We start from the raw sequence: 12,660 nt of genomic DNA, 5'->3' as shown, positions 1-12,660 counted from the left end.
AATATGTTTAATATGTGTCTGTATTGTACAACTAGTGTTTTTATATCATTTTAGGGATTTTCCATACGGATTTTCCATACGAATAAAGCAAAAGAAACGCAATATTTGTCGTCGAGTACTTTGTGCAAGTGCAAGAACCTCAATTTCACAATAAGTTCAAAAACAATAATTATATTTCCAATTAATGAGAATACTTATATCGCCAAATTTCACCACTTTACAATTGATTTACATTTCATTTCCACCCTGAGAAAAACCAAGAAACAGAAGTTAACCAGTAAGTAATTTATTATACGTTATTTCGACACAAAAGAACATGGGGAAACAAAAGTAGCCTTTGATGTTTACACACTATTTGAAAAGGTAGACTTTCACAGGTTAGTGAATAAATAATCACGAAGTTAAGAACGATTTTTCCGAATCACCTTCTGAATTTAAGTTATAGAATCAATTCAAGGTTCATAACTAAATAACAAGCTACCGAATTAAAATAATTCTGTTTGCAAGTTGTTGCTAAGTGTCATTATAGGTGGAGAAAGGATAGGTATCCTTCACGGAGAAGCTTGAAAGACAAAATGAGAGGGAAATGAGGATCAAAGTATTCTGGCGAATAAGTTGACACGATGATATTCAATACTACATCAACTGATATACTGATTTAACTTTGTTTAAATGGCCTTCATAAAAAATCAAAGGGAAAAATATGTATTAAGCCACAAACTGCAAGAAACCAAACATGCATTAAACAACGACTTGTATATGAATTGTGTCATCCTTCTGAAGAGTTTTTTTCAGCTCTCCAATTACAAGTATTTTTCCATCAGACTCACTCTTTTTAGAATGTAATTAAAATTGTTAATTTTGGTCACGTTGGTTAAAAACTGATTCTTTCGTAGCAAGATTTTTAGTGGTGGCGATATGTTCCGAAGGTAGTTTGGATAAAGCGGTGTTCCGTCTGATCCTGCTCAGAAACTTGATATATCCTGGAAGATAAATGCAATATACATGCAAAGTAATTAAACTAAAATAATTTGTCTTATACAAATCCGTTTCTACTAACAAAATAAATGGAATGCAAGAATAAATACATGAATAGGGTTTTACTGAGACAATCATGAGAACGGTACAGGAACAGAAAGATCACGCTAGAATATCTCCAAGCTTATCAGAAAAACAATATTTACCTGTTATTTACACTTGTTCTAGACTACCCAGATCTGAGTCTTACCTGCCCCTCCTGTGCCTTTATCACGAATAAATTCAACACAGTTGTTCCGTCTGGTCTCTGAGCCGGCTGCGTAATGTACCTAAGTTAGTGAGGTTTATTACATACACAAATCAAGCAATCATTTTGGTGAATGCAACATGCGACTTTTATATGAAGCGAGTAGTACGTACACATACAAAGAGTGTTCAAGTAAATTCCCTAAGAAACAGGGGCGGCGATCGCGAATTAGGAGATCTACTTTTGATAGAAATGAAGAATACAATTTATCAATGCAAAATTGGATTACTTTGTGGGTGATAAATATATGTATTTAGATATTAAAATATTGCAAACATCATAAGGAAGCATATTAAATTTAATTAACTCTAAAGTTATCAAAGAAAGTTTGGTTTGTAATTTTCAAACTTGTTTTTTGCAACTCAAATATATAGACAAAGAATCAAGCTTTGTCATAGTTTTATGTAAGATACGTATTGATCAATTAATCTTGATCAGTTATTTTTTCTGAAAAGAGTAAAACTTGAATGAAAACGAAATGCAATAAAAGTGAATGAGGAATACAAGCAGGGATGTCTTCTAATTAACTCAGCAAACATGTATGCATTTATATGTATGTTACTTACTCATACGCCTTCGTTATATGGTGCCGTCTAAATCCCTGTATGGCCATGATACATGCGTTGTACGATTCCTTCACAGATTCATTGAAGCTACTTTCCACTAAAAACACATAATCGCGACATATGACTTATTAAGTACCATGATTAGGCAGACTGGCAAACATGTTTACAGCATATTATATTAAGTACAATATTTTGTCATTTTTCGCGAAAACAAATTTTCACTTTCTGCTCGTGTTCTGTTGTTTTAAGGTTTTAAGGTAGAATGTACCTGAAAGTCTGGGAAATATAATTTATATCTTTTGATTAAATGTTTAATTATATGTTTTTGTTATTTTTTAACTAGGATTAGTCTCCATACGCCTTTTTTTCATCGACGATGTTTTGAAAATACTTTTTAAATACTACGACAATGTTATTTAACCTCGAATTGAAATTTGTTATCAGCTTCGGTGTCTGGGTCGCAGGCTTTTATGATGTTGGTTGTATTCCATAGCTCTATGGTAACTGTAATATTTAAAAGATAAATCAATTCTAATAAGAACTACAGTAACTGTTCATAAATTAATTTTGGAAAATTCTTTTATTTATACATTTCGTTACCATATTCTCTTATTCTGCTTCGGTCTTTTATGTAGTCGTACAGATCTCGATGTTCTTGTAGCATATATCCTCTCACCTCGTCCAAGTATTTCTGTTCATCTAGAATAAATTAACAGCTATATTATTAGTAAAAGAACAAAAGAAATTGACCTGGGTGATGTCTCTGTCAATGCAAACAATGTGTAAAACCTCCATGGAGTTACTTCCAAAATTGTAAAAGGAAAAACAACTTTTACTTTAACTGTCTCCATTTCATTTCATATACAAAAGAATCTATAAAAGATAGCTTATAATAAAGTACCGAGAGTTCAGTCTAATTATTTTTTATATTTGAGCTAAGCATTAATAAAACATCGACCAATGAAGTAATGCTTTATGTCTTTATTACATACGATATTTATGATTGTATGATGATGAAATAAAGATGAAATCTTATTTCAGGTTTACAGTCAAATCCTATTTATTGTGTCACTGATCTATTTTTAGATTGCGAACGAAAGATTAAGTCGTTTAAGAAAAGTAAAAGCAAACCAAATAAAAAATACCATTTATAAAAGCTTTGGACCTAGGTTTTGTTAAACCGTTCTTTATATTTGTATTTCAATATATCCTCGAAAACCAACACTAAAATTAATTTCGTATGAATATAAAGGAATTGATAAGTGATATGAAAATATAACATTAGCAGACAAGAACATGGAATTGATTGTATTTGATGATGAAACACCAGCAAAATATCTTCAGAGTTATCATTGACATTCAGTTAAGTTATGTTTTTCAGATCGTGCGATAAGCTGTGCAACATACCTTCACTATGCACGATACCAAACGCTGCGTCCAACATTTGCAGTGTACAGCTTTGCGCGGCACTTCCGCCTCTCATCTATACAGGATAATATAATTAATGGAAAGCGAAAGTAGATCTACTTTGCTAGTATAGTGTTTGACAGCTTTATAATACCATATCTTATATTATAGTTATGTAATGATTAAAATCCTAATTAGAATAAGCAGGGAGATATATTTATATTACTTGCATCAACTGTGTTGAGCATATTTATAAAGGCACGTGATGCTACCGGCTCAGGCATTAACCCCATAACTGACCAGGTACGGTGCACGTATAACCTATCATACATGTACATTATTTCTTTGATATAAAAACTTCAAAAAATGTCTCAACTGTAACATTTTATACGCATGTTTATACAATTTAAAGGATGCGAACACCTGTTAGATCAAAGATTACACTTTTTTATCCGAAATATAGCTACATATATTTAAATGTTATCATATGACCATTTCCATAGCTTGAGAGTTCCAAATCAGCCCGAGGGGCTGGAGACACAATCTGAGACAAGCTGAGGGTTAATACGGAATAGGGTATTGAAAGAAAAAAACATCGTGCCAGGATATAACATTATTATGTTGATTATCACATATGTAAAATAACCCATATCGAAGACAAATATTTAATTATGATTATTATTCATTATTTTTGATACCATTAAAGGGGAATCCTGTACTCCCTCATTGATAAGTCCGTTTGGTAGCGAGGTATTACCCAGTCCCCACCTGTAACAATCATAATGATTAATGACAAAAGGTTTCACAAGGTCACGCGTCATACTAGCAATATCAAATTTGAAATATCCGAGTATTCTTAGCTTAATCTATGTTATATTTGGCCTTGTGTTTCTCTTCATTAAAACAAGAATACACAGTAGGGAATGTACATTTTACCACTTTGCAACCTTGATAAATAATCATTATAATAACTTGATGTACATTTATACGCCATTTGTAAAGTTAGTTAGTGGGTACAACAAAAATCAAATAAAAAATAGTATACGCTTTATTTAGACATTTTTCATATCGTGATATTTATCTTTTATCATGAGTAATATCTGGTGGTCATGTAGAGTAGGCGTATTTGTGATTTTAATAAAAAAAAGAATCTATATTTGTTAAGCTGATGAGTCCGCGTGCGGTTTCGAAATCTGACATATAGCAGAATGTTTTTGTTTGTGTTTAAGGTCCTATTAACAACTATGGTCATTTAAGGACGTGCCAGGAATTGGTAGTGGAGGAAAGCTGGAGTTCCTGAAGACAACCACCGACCTACGGCAAGTACCTGGGGACTGCCCAAAGTAGGGCTCGAACCCGCGACCCAGTGGTGGAGGACTAGTGGTAGCATAATGCCAGACGCCTTAAACACTTGGCCAACGCGGCCCAAGTAGTATTAAGGATATATGTTACCTTACACAGCATGTATTATAGGTGTAGGAGTAAAATATTGCTCAGCATATTACCCTCACAAATTGTCAATACAGCAAAGTTCCGTAAGCGATACCAGTGAGCGCATGGCTGTGTACCTTATAAATGTATGATCAATTCGCTTGTACCTTTCAAATGTGTCAATCAATTCTTGTTTATATATGTCAGCAACTAATCATTCCGCTTTCAACTTTTGCATTCTCATGATTTATTAATGTTTCTCTCTAAATATTTTGCAAATAAACGTATGTATAGTAAGGTTATGTCTATCATTAAACGTTTACGTATGTGATATGATACGTCATACCCGCTATAGAAGATCCGTAGACGGTCATAGTAAAAGGTCGGCGCCAAACCGTCTGAAATATAAAAGGAAATACAAAACACCGGTTCTAAAAATAAGGGCGCTGGTCAATTTGATAATAATAAAACACTCTGATTTATGAACAATAAGGTTACTTAAAGATACAATTGATTCTGTAAAAATAATATCAGCATTACACAGATCAAAAGCCAGTAATTTAAACTTTTAAGTGACATTCAATACACTGCCTTCCCCACGGAAACTTGAAGTGACAACATAATTCAAATACAAATATCGAAGTAACTACTACATGACGAACACAGAATTTTGAGTAACCTGGTAGAATTAAGAAACTGTTTGTCTTCCTGTAGAATAGAAACCTTACCTTTTATATTTTGGAAAGTGACCACCATTTTGTTCATAACCTGTGGAATAACACTCAACGTCTGTATCAGTAGTTGATCGTGGTGTGTACCTCTTTGGTGGGTATAGCCAATGGCTTCTATTATTGACTGAAAAACAATTACGATCTCATGAAGAGATATTTGTTAGGACGCCTGTTCAGAAGAACACAAAAACGTGATGTATGGCGTCAAAAAGACAAAGCAAAAAGGTAGGGATCAAGAAACGACAGGAGAATACCGAAGTGTTAGCAAAACCATAATTCGAACTCGATAAAAATGATAAAACTATGACAAAATATTTACAAAGGAAATATTTACATGGAAACCTTTAAAAATAGAGATAATAAGACCAGATGTTCCGGAAGGGGATAAGCGTCTTCTGTATCATCGACGACACTCGTAATGCAAATCTAAGTAAATCCAAGTAGTCACTTCCTCATAAATATAACGAACTTGAAGAGAAGCAACGAATAAAAAAATGCACAATAGGCGTAAACAAAACCATCGACCTTTCATAGCGCACAACGACATAGCTTATTTCCTGATTATGTCATGTAGGCAGTCATCAAACTAGCCTTAGTATTAGTCAAAATACATATCTTGAAACCTTTTGTTATAAGTCGATAGCAATTGCGTAATCGTGGTTTATATAGAAAGCTCTTCAGAAATCGATTAACTGCGACATATTAACACCATAGGCTTTGGTTACGCTTATTTACTGTACACAAACATTGTACTCCATACAGGTATTCCAATGGGGACTTTCTGTGTATTAAGCATTAAGCATGCTGTTGATTGTTGTCCCAGCACCACAATAGTTGTATCTCAAACACAACAAGTACTTATTATAATGGGGAACCGTTAAAAAGGTCCCCCAAACTACCAAAGGTGGGGTCAACATTTGGCCCCCACTTTAATTTCCTTTATTCTTTTGCCATATGTAGATACATAAAAATTATCAATAACTGCATCAATGATTATTCATAATTGATACTGATAACCGTAGTGGACTTTCTTGCATAACACCAGGTTAAGTGACCTGGGTATCCTAACAAAATGACGGATAAATATCACAGGCAAATGTTAATTTGGAAATGAATTATGATAGTGTAGAGTGTATAAAATTACAGTTATTTTGATACTAAATAGGTCATATTGGTAGACATGAAGTAAGCGTAGTGATACTTTTAATTGGAACAAAACTGCAAAATGTTCACAAAATTAAAATTAAAACTAACATTGTTCAACTTGCCTTTATATAGTTACAATGGTAGTCTATATTTTAAACTTCTTTAAAAACTTCCTATATATGTATTCTGTCTACAGAATCATTTTTATGTAATATCAAAACCAATAATGTACTTTTTTAGCATGCCAAACATGGTCAATGCCCGATTTCACATAACCTAGAAGATTTGACTATCGATGTTTATTATGATAAATACCGATAATTTTTCTGTTTTTGTATCATACTAAAACACTTTATTATGTTAGGCATGTTTTCAAGTTATGTGCAATAGTAATAACTCATAAATATGTATTCTGTCATAGTAATCTTTCCTCTGGATAACTACTTTAGGTTGAGATTGTGTTATAGACAAAGCTATGCAATTATCTAAAGATTAATAAAATAATCTTAATAACAAAGCTATTATGCACTTTATTATATCCCGCAACGAAGTTAGGGGTGGGGGTATACTGGAATCAGCTTGTCTATCCGTCTCTCTGTCAACTTAATCTACAGTAGTGGACCAATTTCAACGAAAGTTTCCAGATATGATAACTGACACCTGAAGTTGTGCATCCAGGTATTATTTTTTCATTCTGACCATTTTTCCCCTCAAAGTTATGTCCTTATGTTGAAAAACCATTGTCCGGCTTTGTCCTCCAAAACTAAGGGATCAATTTCAACGAAAGTTTCCAGATATGGTAACAACCATCTGATGGTACGCATCCAGGAATTCTTTTTTCAATCTGACCATTTTTTTTTTACGGAGAATGTCCCTTTGTTGAAAAACACTTGTCCAGACAACTCCTCCAAAACTATGGGGCCAATTTCGATGGAAGTTTACAGATATGGTAACTGCCCCCTGACATTTTGTATCCAAGAAGTATGTTTTCATTCCGACCCTTTAAAAAGGAGTTATGGCCTTTTCTTGAAAAAACCTTTGTCTGCCTCTGAAACTTCTGGGCCAATTTCATGAAAGCTTACAGATATGGGAATTACCCCCTGGTGTTTTGCATCAGGGTAGTATTTGTTCATTTCGACCCTTTTAGGCTAACAAGATGTGGTATGAAAGTATGTTTTGGCATAGAGAGGGAGTACAAGAAGTGTGTCAGTGACATATATACATACATAATTACTGGTGGGAGACTATGGATTAATTTGCAATGCTTTGTCTTACAGTTCTGGTTTTATAGGAGCGGAGGTTTTAGTTAATCTTTGGCTTACAGTTCTAGTTATTATTTTTGTAGCCTTTTGGCCATTCATTAAACAAATAATGAAGGTTTATTACACTATTTTATATCGTTAACTCTAAACAAATAAAGCAAGGAAAGATACCCTTGTCTGACTCCCCATACAAAAACATTTGGTTTCTGGGACCTTGAACAAAGGTCAAGGTCATCGAAATTAACAACACTTCAACTCATTTACATGAACAACCTTCTTACAAAATATCAACGCCCAATGACCTTTAGTCTTGAAGAAACACAGGTTAAAGGAAATGTGGAAAGAAAGCTATGTTTTTCTTTTTTGGAACCAAAAGTAGTATACGACAAATTTACCGGTTTTCAATTGTTTTGAAATTCCTGATGTTGAAAGATATTATTAGTAGCCAACTTTTTAACAAGTAAGAACAATAGACTAGTTTTAGAACTATATTGAATTAACGTGTCAAAAATGGAAAATTTCTCATAAGAAATGAAATTTCACACATTTTTCTGCTTAATTCTTGAATAAAAAGAACAATTCTTTATTGAAATAGTGTAATATTCGGTATCAAAGTAACAGTTGAAATATGTGCACACGATGATGATACAATTTTATATTAATTGTGCCATTGAAATGCTCTAGGAGGAATTGTATTACTGCACCTTTAACACCCACACAGGTGTAAGTCAAGGAGGTCCCATTTATCATCAAATGATTTCTGAAACTAACTGTTCCTGATTTAAGCCTCCTATACCCATACCTTTTTCGATTTATCTTCTTTTGAAATTCAAAGTGGGTGCCGACGCTAATATTAAATCCCCATAGGCGTTGACCCTACCTTTGAGTAAAATATACCAACATTTAATTCCGACCAATCAGAAGCGGTGGCGGCCAGCTTGGTTGACCGATCGGAAAATGAAAGGTCATTTGCATTCCCCCTAGCCATGATAAACACTAATCGTTGATGTCAATCCAATAGATTTTGAGAAATGAGTCGGACGGAAAATAAATTACGGCGGAAGAAGAAGAAGAAGAAGAAAAGGAAACGGAGTAAAACCAATAAGTTCCCCACTTCGTTTGGGGGACTTATTAATGGAGTGGTTTCTGAAGAACTAAAGTGCTGTTAATGATCTTGTGTTTTTGGGACCAAGGAAAACACCTTTTTTGTGAATGAATATTGTCTTTCATTCTGTTTTGATTAAAAGAAATAATAAAGCTGTGAAATAAGTATTTTGCTGTTTTATCAGGGAAGATGAAAAGATATCGAGAATACCTATAAATCGTTTTTATAAAACATGTTTCACAAGCATCGTGTCATGTCATTAATAGCTTATTAAAGATTGGTCGATCAACGGTTTGATACATTTTGATGGGGGATTTGTGTTGGTGTTGTGTGCTATAGGTTTGGTTAGATTGTTACGGTATGGCATGTGTCTAACTCAAATGTTGCTGCATTTGTTATATATAATACATCGGTAGCAATATGGAATTGGGATACCTTGATAGCTGGACCAAACCTGTGCTCCACCACTGCGTGTGTGAGAATGAACAAGTCAGCTCCTGATCCACCGGGAGTTGTGAAAATTGGCACTAGATTTCTACTAAACAAAGGGAAATAGTACGTATGTATTTATGTCTGTACATCGATGTATTTTGTTAGTTTGTCCGCCTGCAAATTATATACTCCATATCAAATTAGGGAACCCAAAATATCATAATTCCGAAATTATCAACATTTTTTATTTGATTTAATGTATATTTATTTGCTTATTCTTATCATTAAATATACATTTTATTGTATTCGTTTAGTATATACAAAGCCTGTTCCTAAATAATGGGAGGGGGGAAACCATAAAAATATATCAGCAATAAAATAAGGGGAGCATAACTAAATTTCAAACAAATATTTCACAAAAAAGGAACATTCCTTTACTTCAATTTTCCTCTGAATACTTACCTGACCTCAAATTCCCTGTAAAGACAAAAGTTTTCAATGGTTCCAAACATTCAACGATTTATAATAATAATAATAATATATAATATAATACTAATATAATATAATAATATAATACTAATATAATATGATACTATAATATATATAATTCGCTTTTAAATCTTACGCGAATTCAACACCAAAACTATATAAATGTGGTTTACAGTATTGGTAAAAATATGTAAGAATTGTATGAAAAAATCCAGAAGTGGATTCGGCAGGGAGAAACTATTACAGCCCACGTTTCACCTATAGATATTTTTTGTTTAAAAAGAAGCGTTTTATCCCTTCAATCATTTCTATCTTTCGTTATCACTTTGAACAAACAATAACTTACTCATCCACGTTTAGTATTCTCCAATTTGATAACATCATACTAGGGTAGGATATGACTGGTTTCATCCCTAAAGCATCTGATACCTTCACCAGCGGAACAGCTAAGCAGCTGGGAAGTCACTGAAAGGTAAATGTAGGACAACCACCAGTGATTGCGTAATATAAACTGGATGCCAAAACTGAAGTTCACTGCACCATGAAGTTGTCAGAATTCATCGGGGATGCTAGGGGGGAAAAAGGTGAAAATTGAAAATGCTCTTATTCTTGAAACAAACGAGAAATTACATAAATCCCCTTTTAAATGTTAGAAAGTTAGCTTACAAAGTTTCACCATCAGTCAAATGGATGATACGTTAGTAAACTTCATAATATAAATCGAAATATAGAAGACACTAAAACGAAAACAAAATCACCAATAAGAAAGCCATTATTCTCATACAAAATCCGAAATTGCAACCAGATGCTACGATAGGTAAACATTTCTATCATCACAAATGTTCCCGTCATGATTTTCTGTCATAATCAAGGATAAATTTCGGACATCAAATATCTACATACATTCTTTGGTTCGACAGGATGCATTATTTTGTTAAACATCTATTCATGCTGGAATGGCATACCTGTGCTGCACATTGACCTCCATCCTGCCACACATATCCAGCTGTTATGAACGAAAGCACTGTATGAAGTTTCAATAACTTGCATTTTTTCTTTTGGAAGCATCAACGCGTCTTCACAAAGCTGTGGACATATAAATCATATCTGGTCGTGGAAACATAGAATAAACTCCACATAGTACGAGGTTTCATTAAGTCAATTATTTGAAGTAATATTATAATGATTTTGTTGAAATAAGCGGACCAACTGTTTGCAGATGAGAAAACATGAGAAAACATTGATTGACTCGTAGTTTTCGCCGCTTCACATTGAAGTGAAATATGGATTGTACTGCTAGATAGCAGGTTGGTATTGACTCCAAATACCTATTGAAATGGTATTGCCGCCAGTAGTAATCGACGTCACTAGTATAAAAGCCATATATAGTTGATGCCACATATTAATAAACTGATTTTGACGAAAATTGATGTTGTATTGAAATTTAACAATTAATCATTTTTACTGTGAGCATGAGACAAATGAAAATGGATGGGTTTTTGCTTCTTTGTTTAATTCAATGAGAATATTATAGACTTGATCCTTAGCTGAAATGGGACGCTAAAAAAACAACACCTTAACTTAAATTTCTAGTAAATTCAAAATCAAATCACACACTTATAAGTTTTGAACTGTACAATAAAAATGTATCGATACATGTGTATTTTATATTTATCAAGTAAAAAACCCATTAAGAGCACCACAAAAAATTGAAAAATATGCTTCATACATTAGTCCTACCTGTCAACAAGCAAAAAAGAAGAAAACATGTAAATCAACATTTAAAATTCTGGCAATCTATATTTACATCGATTTATACCTTTTCTGTTACAAAACGATGAAGTAGTTTCTTCTCCACTAAATCAGACAGCTTTTCGGCCGCTTCTTCTTAGCGACCCCAGCAAGATGGCAGATATGCCCGAGTTTATTGTATGCAAAATAAACAAGAAAATTAGGAATTAGAATAAAATGTTCTCCGTGTAAATATGGATAGAACTCTCAATGCAGTTGATATTCAGACGATTCGGACAAACAAATAAAAAAACATGGATGATTTGTCACGATCACATTTGCGTTTGTATTTTCATATTGCAGATTATTTAAACCATACACTAACGAAACAGGTATACATAAAAGAATATAATTACAATCAGAACTTATCACTGTTTATTATAATTCTGAAGAAACAAATAAACAATTAGCAGATACACTGATTGAACATACTTTGGAACAGTCAATCAAGAACCCAGTTTTCCTTGAAACCATAAAATCTCTTTCAATTTCGTCCATGGTAAGTAGTTTGGAATTCATCATCGACTCTGTCAAAATAAAACCGTATCAAGTGTTGTAATCAGAAATAGATACTTTTCTAAATACCACATATATTAACAAAGGTGTGTGAGGTTTACGTTTGTTCTCCAAGTGTATACTCCCGAGGCTATAGGGTTATCGTCCTTATTGAAGATATTGGTTCACAATATGATATCAAACTACTGTGGTACCTTGTGGAACTTGGGACATGTCGTTAAACTATTCAGTACATTGAATGGCCAACTTCCATTAGTTACCAGGTTCATTTATTACACAAACCCAAGCTGACTACATTAAATCATATTTAGAAAGGTGCTAGCTGACACCTCCAGTCTGACCCTTGGTATCACTAAACAGATGAAGATCTGCAGAGCGAATACAACTGCCATGAACTGTGACCTGGCCTTTTCCTCCTTATCAACCACTTACAGTATTACAGCTGGAGTTGTCATATAACAATTACTATTAAAAAAGCATGCATTAAACTTACTAAACG

General features: G+C 33.4%; 1 protein-coding gene across 1 annotated transcript; it reads right to left on the bottom strand.

The window, feature by feature from the left end:
• Nucleotides 1–281: 281 nt before the first annotated feature.
• LOC110461079 (myoglobin-like) lies at nucleotides 282–10,842 on the bottom strand. The gene is made up of 8 exons (XM_021514363.1): nucleotides 10,820–10,842; nucleotides 9,828–9,842; nucleotides 3,957–4,026; nucleotides 3,259–3,334; nucleotides 2,452–2,550; nucleotides 1,852–1,948; nucleotides 1,229–1,307; nucleotides 282–983 (listed from the first exon to the last, which is right to left on the bottom strand). Exons 1-8 carry the CDS (start codon nucleotides 10,840–10,842, stop codon nucleotides 966–968), a joined length of 477 nt encoding a protein of 158 aa, XP_021370038.1. The 3' UTR covers nucleotides 282–965.
• Between the last annotated feature and the right edge of the window lie 1,818 nt (nucleotides 10,843–12,660).

The sequence above is a fragment of the Mizuhopecten yessoensis genome, unplaced genomic scaffold (assembly GCF_002113885.1).
Source record: "Mizuhopecten yessoensis strain PY_sf001 unplaced genomic scaffold, ASM211388v2 scaffold10565, whole genome shotgun sequence".
Classification (NCBI taxonomy): domain Eukaryota; kingdom Metazoa; phylum Mollusca; class Bivalvia; order Pectinida; family Pectinidae; genus Mizuhopecten; species Mizuhopecten yessoensis.
The sequence above is the reverse complement of the archived record's forward strand: the minus strand, read 5'-3'. Positions and strand labels throughout refer to the sequence as shown.